The 15,809-nt window shown below is 44.1% G+C and overlaps 1 protein-coding gene across 6 annotated transcripts; it reads right to left on the bottom strand.

Annotated features, from left to right (window-relative positions):
- Window positions 1–551: 551 nt before the first annotated feature.
- Window positions 552–13,632, bottom strand: LOC4345986 (cytochrome P450 76M5-like). 6 transcript variants are annotated; one of them, XR_010734443.1, is made up of 3 exons: window positions 13,380–13,632; window positions 11,383–11,478; window positions 4,875–5,078 (listed from the first exon to the last, which is right to left on the bottom strand). XR_010734443.1 is itself a non-coding variant. In XM_015795048.3 (2 exons), exon 2 carries the CDS (start codon window positions 2,263–2,265, stop codon window positions 874–876), a length of 1,392 nt encoding a protein of 463 aa, XP_015650534.1. In that variant the 5' UTR covers window positions 2,266–2,543; window positions 13,380–13,632; the 3' UTR covers window positions 552–873. The 6 variants fall into 6 exon arrangements, 3 of the variants coding, with proteins under 3 accessions (XP_015650534.1, XP_066159530.1, XP_015650535.1); XM_015795048.3 differs by lacking the exons at window positions 4,875–5,078; window positions 11,383–11,478 and adding an exon at window positions 552–2,543; XM_066303433.1 differs by lacking the exons at window positions 4,875–5,078; window positions 11,383–11,478 and adding an exon at window positions 552–2,447.
- Between the last annotated feature and the right edge of the window lie 2,177 nt (window positions 13,633–15,809).

Raw genomic sequence — 15,809 nt, 5'->3', positions numbered from 1 at the left:
TTAAGATCGGCTAGATGGCTATAACAAATTTAAATAAAAACATGTTTAAAAATAGATAATTTTAGATATGTGCTAACCGCACAACAAATAAAGGGGTGACAAAGGAGTAACGATAGCAACAAATGTGACTTGTAAAAACTATAAAACTAGAAACCCGGGGATGATAATGTTCGATCTTTGAAAGTCGTAAGACATGAGATGGATATTTAATAAATTTTAAGTAGAATCATGTGTAAAAATAGATAATTTTATGGGTGCTAGCCACGTAATTGCGCGGGCGACCCACCTAGTTTATACTGAAAACACTAATGGGCGAACGCAAACGTAACACACCTCCCGGCATCATAATGTTTCCCTTTCCTCTTCTCGTCCCTTTCCCCTTCACTCTCCCTTCTCACCTTGCCTGTCCACCTCTCCCCGGCATCAGCATCAGCAACACTGCTTGCTGGCCACCTCATGCAAATTTCAATTATTGTGATTTGGAGAAAGCATCTAGTGCAGAAACTTTATCATTATAAATTTTTGAATGTAGATACTTTGTGCACATGGACTTTGGATGTATAAACTTTGTACACAAGAACTTCTGATATAGAAGATTTGTGCATATGAAATTCCAAACAAATTATTAAACAATCGATGCCCTCAAATCCAACAAGAATACAGGAACCATTATGGATACCGCCTTGAATAGGTAACTCCCTTATCTGCTCAAGACCTTATCCCTATTTGAGAATTTATCTCCATAATACAAGAACTGATATGCGGTATTCTCGCCGGTGTATGTGTATGTACATGGTGATATCCCAAATTTAACATATTAACACCAATATGCATAGCTAGCGCTGCCTTCAAATTAAGTTGCAACAATTTCACTTAAATTTGATCAGAGGCAAGTATGGGGATGGCCTTAATTGGAGTAACAAGAACATTGACAGTAGTAAACTTCTCGCTAAGATCCAAAGCCTCCGCTGTCACACCAGCAGGGAGCCTCCACTCGAACGCGTGAAGCAGCGACGCCAAAATGAATGGCACGACGCGCTTTGCCATCGACAACCCCGGGCACAGCCTCCTTCCGGTCCCGAACGGCATGAACTTGTGGTCTTTTCCCCTGAAATCCACCTCCTCCGCCATGTCCAAGAACCTCTCTGGCATGAACTCCTCGGGCCTCTCCCACGCCACCGGATCACGCATGATCGCCCACACGTTGAAGATTACCGTCGAGCCCTTGGGCACGGCGTAGCCCCCGATCTCCGCGTCGTCCTCCTCCGCCCGGTGCGGCACGAGGATCGGCGCCGCCGGGTGCAGGCGCATCACCTCCTTCACCACGGCCTGGAGGTACGGCAGCTTCTCTACGTCGTTCTCCTCCATCTCCGTGGCTTTCACCTTGCCGGCGAGGACGTGGTTCATCTCGGCGCGCGCCTTGGCCATTACGCTCGGGTTGCGGAGCAGTTCCGCCATCGCCCACTCCACCGTGATGGCGATCGTGTCGGTCCCGGCGCCGAACAAGTCGTACATTATGCTTGTCACGTCGTCGCGAGCGATCGTGCCGGCGGACATGAGGTCGAGGAGGGAGTCCAGGAAGTCGCCTGCGCCGGCGTCGGCGTGCTTTCCGGTCGAGGCGTCGGCCAAGCGGCTGTTGATTACGCTGTCGAAGATGCCGAACACCTTGTCGTAGCGCTTCTCCGCCCAGCGACGCCATCCCTGCAGGTCGAGCCGGCGGAGGTTGAGCACGCCACCGTACACGACCTTGCCGACGTCGACCACCTCCCCGGCGTGCCCGGCGAGGTGGCCGACGATGTCCCGCACCTTGCGCTCCCGGACGCCGCGCGCCGCGGCGAGGCTCCGCGGGGAGAAGACGTGGGTGGCCGCCACGCCGCGCAGCGTCTTCCAGCGCGGGTCGGAGCTCGGCAGCCATATCATGGACCGGCTGGCGAACCCGCGCGCGCGGGTAGTGTCCGGCACCGCGCGCGCCGCGAGGCGCCGGTCGTGCTTGGTGAACGCCTCCCTCGCCGCGCCGGCCGACGAGACGACCACGGTGGTGACGAGGCCCAGCTTCAGCGCCATCACGGGGCCGTGCTCGCCGGCGAGGCGCGCCAGAGCGTGGTGCATGTTGCCGCGCAGGCTGAGCACGTTGCCGATCACCGGGAGCGGCGTCGGGCCAGGAGGCAGCCGCCGCGATCGGCGGCGCATCGTGCCGGTGAGGTAGTAGCAAGCCATCGCGGCGGCGAGCGCTGCGCATAGCAGCCAACACACCTCGCTCTCCATTTCGTCGGCTTCACCTCGGTTTGCCGATCGACGACGATCTCCGTATAGAAGTGGAGGCGTTGCCGTGTTGGTGTGGCATTATATTGGCGGCTTCGAATTCGATTTGGAGTACAAATATCAAACGTTCCACGGCATCTGGAGAGGCTTGATTTGTACAGCAACATATGCAGTTCGTCCTGCGACTTGGAACGATTTGGCCAAAAAAAAATCTTATCGTCCTTTGTTCATGTAGCCATCCGACAGTACAGACCGATTAATAATGATATGTCATTGTCGTACTGAATTATTAACGGCCCCGCATATTTGCAAAAGAGAAGTAATTTGTGAATAAAACTTTTATATGTGTGTTCTTAGCGACCTAAAAACAAAGGTCGAAATATAAACTTCGATGAAAAGATCTCAAAATCAGCTTCAAATTTAAGATTGAAAATTTAAATTTTAATGAGATAAGCATTAACATAAGTGAAATGATAAGACCGAAAATTATATATGTGACAATATGTTGTAGCCTTTGGTCGAAATCTACAGCAACCACAAGAAACAACATTGAATCACTGCTACAAGGTTGCGTTTAGGGGTGGAAAAAAAAAGCTCGGGCTCGTGAGCTCAGCTCGGGTTTGGCTCGAGCTTGGTTGGCTCGGCTCGGCTCGTAAGCCAAACGAGCCAAGCCCAAGCCTTCTTCTTTTCAGCTCGTTGCTGAAATGAGCCAAGCCAAGTCGGCTCGCGAGCCGTTTGTTTTGGCTCGCAAGCTTAGGCCATCATGTATTTATATCAATTATTTTATTTTTTATGGCGTTATTATTTGTAAACTTGAAATTTATCATTAAGATTTTAAAGAATTGAATATATATACTTATTTAAATTTTACATGTTAATGAATTGTTCTTGCTTTTTTTAATAATTACAAAATATATATGAAGAGGTGTTTCAACAGAAAGGCTTTGCAAGCCAGCGCTAGCCAGGAAACGAGCCGAGCCGAGCTCAAGTTTTACCTTGTTTTCCTAACTGAATCGAGCCAAGCCAAGCCTAGTTTGTTGTGATCCACTGCAAGCCAGTTCGTTTCCTCCCCTAGTTGCGTTGGAGTCATTTCGTTGGTGATCACCCCCCCCCCCCTCTCTCTCTCTCCACCCTTTCCATCCATCCCGTCCTATCTCTTTGAGAAAATTTTCTATATACCCCTAAAAAGTTTCGCAATCTCTTGTATACCCTTGAATTTTGTCTCATCTTCTATATGCCCTTGAGTTTTCATTTTGATTTCCTCTATCCCTATTCCGTTAGTTGACTGCTATATTTTCCCATACTTACATACTATCTACTTCATAATTCACAATGTGAAATACCGTAATACATGGTAAAATCAAATGGGCATAATGATTTATTGTAAAATTTGAAAAATAAAATTTAAATTGTTGAACAAATTTATTTTTTTTGACAGAATCCATTTTAGAGTTTTAGCTAGAAACTATGAACCAAAATTATTTATTTGTTGGGTTCAAATTTTGATGAAAACAATTTACGAATTTCATAAATGATAATTTAACTTTTATTTAAAAATTTTATATTTATTTTTAATTTTTTTCAAATAATTATATTTCCTTTTTTTACAAATAGATCTTTTTTATATAAGAATTGTGATTTTTATTGCTAAACTAGTAGATAAGTATAAGAGATAATATAGGCTATGTTCTATTTAAAAGGTATTGAAGAGAATTGGAGGGGATTGAGGGAGAATAATTTCACACCATACTATTAATTAATTTTTTACCTATTTTTTTAATAACCGTGCCGTGCCTAAAATTTGTTATATTTAAGTAATGGGACAGAATGCATGCAACCTCTTCATACAAATTCTTTGTTCCAAAGTAGGCCGTAATGGACGTGCTGGAAACCTGTAATTATTGACGTAGGCGTTCTATACTTGAGGTCACCATACTTGAGGTCCATAGAGGAAAGGGATGCGCAGCCAACTTTTCGGGCCATGGACCCCTCCCGTGTTAGAGCACCTGGTCCACGGGAGAATAAGTTCACTTTGGGTCCCTCTATTTGTCGTCCAGTCCGATTTTCGTCCCTTCACCATAAAACCGGGTACTACCCGTCCCCCAACTTACGAAAACCGGACAACCGAGGTCCCTCGGCGGTTTTGAAGGCAGTTTTGGCTGACGTGGCGCCTACGTGGCTTGTTTGACTAGTTCTCCATTCCACGTGGCATTGACGTGGCGCTTACGTGGCAACTATATCTCAATAATAATAATAATAATAATAATAATAATAATAATAATAATAATAATCATGGGCCCACATGTTAGCCACACAAAAAATAATTAATCTAAAAATGGTGGGGCCCACATATCTGCTACACAAAAAAAATAAGGTGGGGCCCACGTAGGCCCCACATGTCATCTCCCTCTCCCCACACGCGAAACTACACGGGAGGGAGGCCATGGGGACGTGCGGCTAGCTGCTAGCAGCGGAGCAACACAACGGCATGGACGCCGCCTGTCGACCTCCGATTTTGTAAATCGGAAATCTTCTGTGTTTATCAGTACCAATCCCTGGATCAGTAGTTGGTACACACATATATAACCGAATCACAACATATCACGAATGAATTCAGGCTAAGAGAGTTAAATGTTTATATTAGGGCCAAGCAGGCCAACAACTATCAGAGAAACAATAGCGGAAGACAAAATAATACAAGGGCTCGGTTGACATGCCACAAGCAGTCGACTGGGGAACGAGACCTAGAACGGAACCGCACTCCGATTATCTTGTTAGGTACGCAAGCGTACTAACAAGGGCTTCTCTTCAATACTCTGCTAAAAGATATATATATAGAGCAACAATGAGTACAAAAGTACTCAGCAAGCCACCACAGAAAATGCTATAATGTACAGGATAATACAAGGGGTGGCTATGGTTACTTTGCGTAAAGCTGAGTTTTTAAATATCATTTCACAAACCTAAGACCTAGCATAAACTGATCAAGTTTTAATTCCATTGTTCATTAAACAGCGACGGTTCTGTCCACCATCCATTGTGTTCCCAAGGATAGCTTCCCGCCACTGGTCGTCATGGTTTTCTGGGGTTTACCCCTTCTCGCCTCTTGAGAAGTTGATCCACCAGTACAAAATCATCATGCAACATCCCACCCAACCAGTTTAAGAATTTAGAGTCTAGCCAAGTATAATACATGTCCCGGTGCTCAATATCCGCAAGCACGGCTATCGAATAGATTTGGTTTACTCACACTGCAGTGGATGTACACTTTACCCGTACTCCGCGACTTGCCCAACACATGAGCCTACGTCCCAATGAACGAGACTTGCCACGGCAAAGCCTTTCAATAACCTCACTTTGGCAGTACCCGCTCCATGAACTTGAGTCCTCATACACTCTAGGCGTACACTGTTTCTAGCAGTGAGAGGAGTTCTGGCGCTCCCGGGAAGGAAAGACTCACACATGCATTAAGTTATAGTTAAGTTTAGGTTTACACATGGCAGTCCTACCGATGGCGACACCATTGTAGGCACCCGCCCCTCGCGGTCCTACCAATGGCTGCCCCACCGTAGGCCCTGCCTCACACCCATCAAGAAAACCACTATGCAGGGATACTGCCTCCGCTCGGCTATTTACTCCGCTAGGTCTATACCCATACGAGAAGTACAGTTGTACGGGGGTCGTTTCATGCTTAGCTTCATGGCTCGGTCCTTAACTGACCAGGGACGGCACTAGCCTTTTCTGGACACCACCCAAGTACCCCAGCCGCCCCAGTCGAAAACAGTGTTTAATTTTATTTCTCCTTTCACAATTCATGTCATCCTTGTCATGGCAATGTGGCGCTCATGTCTCCACATGCCGCATCTCAACTACCTTCCCTAAGGTAGTTGCCCAAACATATAGCACTTGATAAATATGAGAATGCATGATTCTAATTAGCATGACTAAGCATTTGTTCAATATTGACTAAGTACACACGATAGCAGGGTTTACAATGGTCATACAGATAATCAATATCAAGGCATGGCATATATAACAAGTAGGACATTCATATTCATATATATAGCATGCAATTTTATTTAAATCAACATAATTTTCGCAATAGGTTCAACATGCTCAAAGATTAGTGATGACTTGCTGTAACATCCTGAAAATTCAAGACAATAAAAATCACTAAAATTTTGAACTTTTTAAAACTTTTGCATCATGCTGGTTGTTATGAATGTTATTGCTTGCCAAACCGTAAATGATCACATCTAAAATTTAAGTAACAGATAAATTTACGAGAATATTTAATTGTTAACCCTACAAATAATTACGTACAAGAAAACAAAGCCATACAAACGGAAGGTTAATTACTAATTTAAATTATGGATTAATTACTAAATACTTGAACCATGTGTTGCGTGCCATGACATCTAAATACACATGAAATAATGACCATTTATAATGGAACTCTATCTATAACATAGTTTCACTAGGAGTAATTAATGGGATATTACTAAACTATAAGGGTCTATATAGAGGTAAACCAATTCACATGAAATAATGGTCATATAATTAAATTAAGCTTTATGAAATTTTATGAGGTTTTAATTAAACAATTAGATTAATATTGTGTCGAGTCTCAATTTACTATTTATAGAATAAATAGATTGAACCTATCCGTGTAAAATATATTGCTATACAACTAAACTCGACCAATCTGCTAATGTATTAATCATGACAAGTCGTTATATTAAATTCAATATTACCCCAAAATCTTCAAAAATATATAAGTTCACTTTAGGGCCAATAATCTAAATTAATCTAAAAAGAACTCGTTTGTGTGATAAATAAATAAATATGGGTGGTAATAATTTTGGATAAATTTTCATGAGGATTTAGTGCCTAAATTTAGTTAACATTTAACTAAGTAAAATTAGAGCTTATAGGATTAAAATAGTATAGAAAATGGGCTAAAATCGGGATAAATGGGAAAAGTCACTGTTCATTACGGCATAGGTGTTCGATGTGGTCCCCTAGACCTCCCCCCTCCTCTCCCACCACGGCGCCCTAGCCGGCCGTGCGCCCCGTGCTGCCGCCGCCCATCGCCGTCGCCGTCGCCATCGCCGCTGCCGCGCCGCGCGCCGTCGCGTCGCCTCGCGCCCCGCGCCCGTCCCATCGCCGCGCGCCGAGCCCCGCGCCGTCCCGTCGCCGCGTCGCCGTCCCATCGCCGCTGCTGCGCCGTCGCCGTCGCCATCCCACTGCCGCGCCGCGCGTGCCGCCGACGCCTCGAGCCCCTCCCTGCGCCGCGCGCCCATCATGTGCCGACGCACCGCCCGTCGCGTCCCGCCCCGAGCCGCGTGCCACCGCTGTCGCCATCCATCGCCGTCGACGTCCCATCGCCGCGCGCCCGTCGCCGTCACGCCTCGCGCCCCACGCGCCGCGCGCCGTCGCATCGCCATGGAGCCGGCCGCCCCTCCCCCGCGCCCTATAAACCCCCTCCCCGGTCGCCCTTCCATCCCACACCACCCCCCCTCCTTCCCCTCCTTTTTCCCCCTTCCCCTCCACCACGCCGCGCCGCCGCCTTCGTGCCGCCGCGCCGTGCGCCGTCGTCGCGCCGCCCTCGCGCCGCCGCCTCCTCCCCTTGCTCGGTCGTCGTCGCCAGAGAGCCGAGAGAGAGAGGAGGGAGGAGAAGCCGGGAGGGAGAGAAGAGAGAAAACAGAGAAGAGAGAGAGAAAAGAGAAAGGAGAGGAGAGATTAGGGTGGGCCCCACGTGTTTAGTGAATAGTAATTCTCTTCTTAATCTTTATTAGTTGAGTCTATTACATGTGGGTCCGGGTGGTCAAAAATCTAATTATAGAGGTTTTATAATCTCGAGTCTATGACATGCGGGCCCTACCGAGTTAAATGGCCGGTTTGACCCTAGTCAAAGGAATCGGGCCCACCTGTCATTTGCCCATATGATTCCTTTAGAAAGAAAAATAAAATAAAAGAAAAGAAAATAGGAAGACCCCACCTGTCAGTCACTATAGCCTGTGGATAAGGTTGTATTAAAAATAAATGAATTAGGAACAGTACCATTTCACAATTTTTAGAATTAATTCAAATTTGATTCTTTACACTAGCATAACTTATTCATTTTAGCTCCGATTTGAGTGAAACTTGAACCTGAATTCATCTAAATTCACAAGCTTTCCAATGGTATATAATTCACTATTTAATAAAATATATTTATAATTATTAATAATTAATATCAAGATGATGTATAATAGTTAACTTAAAAATGTGCTAATGATGAAATTGATATTGTACGGTAAAGTAGATGTCAAATAATTGTCTTTAACATACTTTCTCACTATAAACCTATGTAAACTAACTAGGAGCATTGTTTCAAATTAATTAAATCATAGGAAATATTAGTGCCATTTATTAGTCTATGTCCAAATATAACTAAACCTATGACTTATAAATTATTTACATAAGTTTAGCCTCATACTTTGTAACTAAAATATAAACACACTTAGATGAACCTTCAACTTGTCTGAGGAGAATAATAACTGAGCTAGTTGTAAATGGACCACTTAAAGTTAGTTGGAATAATGTCATGTGAAGTGGAATATATATAGTTCGGTTGACATCCATTAGTTAACAAAACAGAGCCATCTTAATCACATATATCGTATAGCTTCTAGTAAATAGCAACTATTCAGTAAATGATCCAATGATTAAATATTGTTGCACCCACATACATTGTACATCCCAATTTAGATGTACGGTATATCAAAAACCTAATCTTTTGTGTATAGTAAACTAATGAGTCTATGACAAACATCTATAGTGGATAAAATACTAATTATAAATCTTGACCTAATATAATTGTAAATTAGGATTATTCATTGTAAAATTATGTGATGAGATAACCCGTAACCATAATATGATTGACCTAGACAATTCTAACATACAAAGCAAGGGTAATTGTTAACCTTTATAATTTATTTTGACAAGTAAAATATGTACATAATTAAAATAAAGCCTCCATCAATAAAATAATAATACAAATGATTCACATTAATTATTTGACCGATCCAAATCCATCCGGCAACAGAACCTCTAGTGTATAACCATTCTATTTAGATAGATGCATGAATAGCCATTTGCTAGACTAAACCACATAGTAGCCAGATACGTATCTCATTCATACTACATTGGTTAGCTCCTATATAGACCACCATGACAACAGAAAGATTAAGAAACTTTAGCCCTTAGCATGTTGGAATCCATTAGCAAGCGCGAATAATATGAGCAACCGTAAGTTCGACCTCAACAAATATATTTTGTTTGTGCATATTTGATTGTTGCTTGAATATTGGTTTTTCTTGCGTATTCTAGACTGTGTATCGGTTAGTCGTGAGGCAACGTATGCAGCTTCCAGGAGGTGAAGGTTGATCAAGATTATATTAAGAATAAGAACTACTCTGAGCAGGCAAGTCATCACTATTCCTTGAACATGTTGATCCCAATTGCGAAATTGTTTTGTTTACAAATAAAATTGCATGCAATGATGAACATCCCACTTGTGATTATGCCATGCCTTGATTATTGTTTACCCTTAAATCTTTGTAACCATGTTTACGTATGAGTCCCTAGTCAACTATGACAATTGCTTAGAAATGCTATTCTAGAATCATGCATACTCATATTTATCAAATGCTATATGCTTGGGCAATTACCTTTGGGAAGGTAATTAAGATGCGGCATGTGGAGACATGAGCGCCACATTGCCATGATGTTGATGACATGATTTGTGAAAGGAGAAATAAAATTAAACAACTGTTTTCGACTGGGGCGGACGGAGGATTTGGGTTGTATCTGGAAAAGGCTAGTACTGTCCCCGGTCAATTAAGGACCGAGCCATGAAGTTAAGCATGAAACGACCCCCGTACAACCGCACTTCTCGTATGGGTATAGACCTAGCGGATTAGATAGCCGAGCGGAGGCAGTATCCCTGCATAGATGGTTCACCCCTGAGTGAGGCAGGTGCGCTACGGTGGGACAGCCGTTGAAGTAGGGCCGAGAGGCGTGCCCTACATCGGTGTCGCCATTGGTAGGACTGCCATGAGTGTGTGAGAGAGAGAACTTAACTTGAACCATAATTTAATATGTGTGTGAGACTTCTCTTTCCCGGGAGCGCCAGAACTCCTCTCACTGCTAGAAACATGGACGCCTAGAGTGCATGAGGATTTAAGTTCATGGAGCGGGTACTGCCAATGCGAGGTTATCGAAAAGCTTTGCCGTGACGCGTCTCATGTGTTGGGACGAGGCTCATGTGTTGGGCAGTCGCGGAGTGCGGGTAAAGTGTACATCCACTGCAGTGTGAGTAAACCAAATCTATTCGAATAGCCGTGCTCGCGGTTATTGAGCACCGGGACATGTATTACACTTGGCTAGACTCTAAATTCTTTAACTTGTGTGGGATGGGATATTGCATGATGATTTTTATGCTGATGGAGCCACTTCCTGAGAGGAGGGAAGGTGGACGTCCTCAGAAAACCATGACGACTCAATGGCGGGAAGCTATCCTTGGGATCACAATGGATGGTGGGCAGAACCGTCGTTGTTTAATGTGAACATTGGTATTAAAACTTGATCAGTCTATGCTAGGTCTCATGCTTGTGAAAAGATTTGCAAAAGCTTGCTTTACGCAAAAGAACCTGGAGCCCTTCCTTGAAATACCCTCTATCATATGCATTGTTGTTATGGTGCCTTGCTGAGTACGGTTGGTACTCACCCTTGCTATTCATATATCTTTTAGGAGAGTGTTGAAGAGAAGCCCTTGTCGGTACGCTTGTGTATCCAACAAGATGATCGGAGTGCGGTCTTGTTCTAGGTCTCGTTCCCCAGTCGACTGCCTGTGGCATGTTAACCGGGCCCTTATATTATTTTGTCTTCCGCTGTTGTTCTCTGATAGTTGTTGGCCTACCTGGCCCTAATGTAAGTATTTAACTCTTTTAGCCTGAATTCATTCGTGATATGTTGTGATTCAACTATGTATGTGTGTACCAACTACTGATCCAGGGATTGGTACGGATAAACACAGATGATTTCCGATTTCCAAAATCGGGGGTCCACACTTGCCTGCTCAGGATAGTTCTTATTCTTGATATGATCTTGATCAACCTTCACCTCCTGGAAGCTGCATACGTTGCCTCACGACTATCCGATATACAATTTCTATAATATGCGAGAAAACCAATATTCAAGCAACAATCAAATATGCACAAACAAAATATAATTGTTCGGAATATACCTAGGGCTATTCATATCACTCGTGCTTGCTAATGGATTGTAAGGTGCTACGAAGTCTAAACTATGGCTGCTCACATACAGAACTCAATACTCAGGACTACGGAATTATCTATCAACTATTGCTATGTGGAGTTCATGGCTAAACTAGCTTTGATCGTAATTTAAATGGTGACACCCTACAGGAGATTTACCAAGGCTCAGTGGATAATTTAATCATAACAAGAGTTCTAACAGGATGGATTATCTAAGCATGGCTCTACAAATATTACTGTATTAGGGTTCCAACGAATTACATGCTATGTAGGTTAGATTAGTGTGGTCCATAATATTATAGTTAAAGTTTATCTCAATGCATAATTTTACCATAAATAATCCTAAGTCACGGTCAAACTATAATTGTGTGAGGTCAAGATTTATAATTAGTGTTTTATCTACTATACACGCTTATCATAGACTCCTCAGTTTAATATATGAAAAAGGTAGGTTATTGTTCTTGTGTATGATTTAAATGGACTGTACAGTAGTTGTGAGTGCAATAACATACTAATATTAGATCGTTTACTAAGCATGAGCTATTTACTGTAAGCTATACAGTATATGTGATGCAGGTGGATTTGGTGAGTTGGTACTGTTTATCAACTTAAGATTGATTACCAACTTAAAAGATACTATTCCATGGAACATGACATTAAGTAATTAATTTCGTATAGGTGATTTAATCACACTAGCTCTGTTATTATTTCTCATAAACAAGTTAAAGATTCATCTATGAGTATTAATATTTTAGTTACAAAATATGAGGCTAAACTTTATATAAATAATTTATAAGTCATGGGTTTAATTATATGGCCATCGAATATTAAATAAGTACTAGTATTTTCCTATACATCCGTTCATTTGAGACATCACATATACTTAATTTTCATGATTGCTACTGTGAAAAAAAAACATGCTAGAAACAAATATTATTACATCCACTCTACTGTACAATACCAATTTTATTTATTAGCATATTTTTAAGTTGACCATAATCTAATCATTTGATATTAATTATGTAATAATTATAAATATATTTTATTAAACAATGAGTTATATACCATTGGAAAGATTATGAATTTAGATGAAATAAGGTTCAAGTTTCACTCAAATCCAAGTTAAAATGAGCAAGTTATACTAGTTTAAAGATTCAATTTCGAATTAATCCGAGAAATTGTGAAAAGCGACTGTGCATAATTCATTTATTTTTAATCCAAAATATATCATTGTCCCTAACAGCTGCTGACATGTGGGGTCAAAGCTTTGATTTTATTTTTCACAGGATTAAGTTTCTAAAGGAAATAGGAGGAGTGGGGACGGCTTGTCAGTGGCTCGGCTGAAGGTCGTCTTCAACCTTCGTCTTCTTCCTCCCGACCGAGCGGAAGCAGCAGGGGAACACGGCACGCACGGAAGGCCGGCCGAGGGCGAACCGGCGGCGGCTAGGGGAGGCGCGGAGAAGCTCCGGAGACTACCCACCGGCTGCGGCGGCGCTTGGAGGGACGAGGCGCATGGCCGCCATAGCTGCGCCATAGCCGAGCTCGGCTGCAAGTGGCTAGGATGACAGGAAGGGTTTTCGACCAAATTTATGAGTGCGTGAGCATCTACGGCATATGGGGGTTCCATTTTGTTAGCTAGATAGGAAGGGGAGCCCCTGGGATGGCTTGTCCACGGCGAGCTCGCCGGGGGCGAAAAAGTGGCCGGTCCGGCACGGCTTTGGGTGCTAATCGCCAAAATTGGTGAGATACTAAGCTTCTATGGAACTAGGAGAGGCTTTAGGCGCGAGTTATTACCGAGAGGCAGCGAAACGGCGATGTTCGATGCCGTGGTGGGGAGACGGCAGTGAAGCAGAGGTGGACGACGGCGGCGAGCGCGCAGGTGTACGACCGCAGGTCCTCAGGTCACAACGGCACCCGGAGTTGATCCAAGGTAGCAGCAGCAGCAGAGGCATCCCGAAGCCACAGCTCCCGCGGTCGTCAGCACCGGCTCCGGCTTCAAGCAATGGCTATGGAGGCACGCACACAAGGTGCTCGATGAAATGCATTCGAGAGGAAAGGCAGAGAGAGGTGGGGATTTCATTGGGGCTTAGCTTAGGGTGTAAGCAAACGGTGTGGATAAGATCGCCAGCACACGCCTGGACGAGCTAGAGCTCTAATAGCGATCGGATAAGGGCAAGGAGATGGATGACGCGGATAAGTTTTGATCCTCCCAAGATTCGGGTTCGATGCATCGATCGGGCATGATTTTCCATACAGTAGAGTTGCAGGGGAGGGATTGCTAGCTGTGGTAAGAAGCGCTGCATTATCCAGCGGTCTCGGCTCGGGGCGACGAGATGGTGACGCGATGGCGATGCGATGGCGACAAGAATGGCAGCGACAGGCAGTGGTAACGGCCGCCGATAGGGAGGTGCGGCTATTTTCTAGGGTGACACGGAACAACGTGGCGGCCGTTATCCCTCAGCTCGATGGTGACTCGCGATGAGACGGGATGACGCAGGCGCTCGTGGCGACGCGGCCTTTGTGCAGGATTTCGGCGGCTTGGTCGGGCGGCGGGCCCACGCGGGCGTGGCGCGACACACAGCGCGGCGCACGGTGCAAGGTAACCGGAAGGGCGCACTGGTCGTGCACGACACGGTCGCAGCTCGGAGGTGTGGCGCTGTGTGTGCGGCTTGGGCTAGGGCTCTGGTCGAGCACCTCGCGGCCCAGGAACAGTGGCGGCTGGGAAAAGAGAGAAAAGGAAGAAAAGGAAAAAGGAAAAGATGGAGGGGCCAAACTGCAAAATGGCTAAGATTGGATTTGGAATTGAAATGTAGCTCTACACATTTTGGATTTTGGTAATTCAAATATTTCATTTGAATATTTATTTATTTATTCATTAGTTCCCAAATGAATTTGCTTTCCATTAGATTATTCAAAAATTATCCAATATAACTTCTAGGCTTTGATATTTCTTAAAAACTAATTAAATATACTAATGTGACCTTCAATAATACAATAGCACATTGGTCGAGTTTATTTGTATAACAATGTATTTTACATGGACATGCTTAATCTATTATTCCATAAAAGTAAATTGAGACTTGGTACAATATTGATCTAAATGTTTAATTATACACTCTCATAAACGCATTTTATATATAAAGCTTAATTCATTTACATGACCAATTATTTTATCTGAGTGAATTTTATGGCCAGAAAGATACGTTAAATATTAATGTAAATATTCCAATGAAATACTCATCTACAAATAGGATCACTATAGTGGTGGTCATCATTTCATGTGGATAGGTTGTCCTTTTAAATTGGTTTTACCTCTATATGGATCATTATAGTTTAATATTTGTCCTATAAATTAAATTAGTAATTAACCTTCTCTTCGTATGGCTTTGTTGTGGTGTGTAATTATTTATAGAGTTCATAATAAATATCTTATTTTTATAATTATTAATTAGTTGTATAGCTTTAGCTTACTTTTCAATTGTGACAATTTATAGCTTGGCAAGCAATTGCAACTATAACATCCAGCATGATGCAAAAGTTTTAAAAAGTTTAAAATTTTAACAATTTTTATTGTCAGGAATTTTCAGGATGTTACACCGCCGGCAGCGACGACGCGTCGCCCTTGCCGCTACCGGCTGCGAGCTCGAGCTTGCGCGCCTTGATGCTGGTCGACATGCTGGACGCCCACTCCTCTATCTATCCTTTTCTTTTCTTTTGCAGTCCTTTTCTTGTTTGCTTGTACTGCATCCGGCGTGCGTGCGGCGGAGAGGGCGGCCGACGCAAGCGCCGCCGGCGGAGAGGGCGGCCGACGGGAGCACCGCAAGGGAGGAGGTGAGTTCATCGGGCCGGCCGACGGGAGAGGAGCACACCACCCGGCGGGAAAGGAGGGAGAGGAGCGGCGGTGCGCGGCGGCCGGCGGGAGGGCTGAGACCTAATCAAACAAGCCACGTAGGCGCCACGTCAGCCAAAACTACCTTAAAAACTGCCAAGGGATCTCGTTCGCCTGGTTTTCGTAAGTTGGGGGACGGGTCGTAACCGGTTTTGCGGTCAAGGGATGAAAATCGGATTGGGCGACGAACAGAGGGACCCAAAGTGAACTTATTCCATCCACTGGCATCAGGCCGAGCATTTCGGCCTTGTGCTCTGGTCCCACTCCATCCCTCCGTCACAAATCCGGCCCAGCAACACTCACATTTTCAGTCCAGGCTTCACGCGAAAGCCAGC

The sequence above is a fragment of the Oryza sativa genome, chromosome 8 (assembly GCF_034140825.1).
Source record: "Oryza sativa Japonica Group chromosome 8, ASM3414082v1".
Taxonomy (NCBI): domain Eukaryota; kingdom Viridiplantae; phylum Streptophyta; class Magnoliopsida; order Poales; family Poaceae; genus Oryza; species Oryza sativa.
Note: the sequence above shows the minus strand (reverse complement) of the source record. Positions and strands in the feature narration are given on the sequence as shown.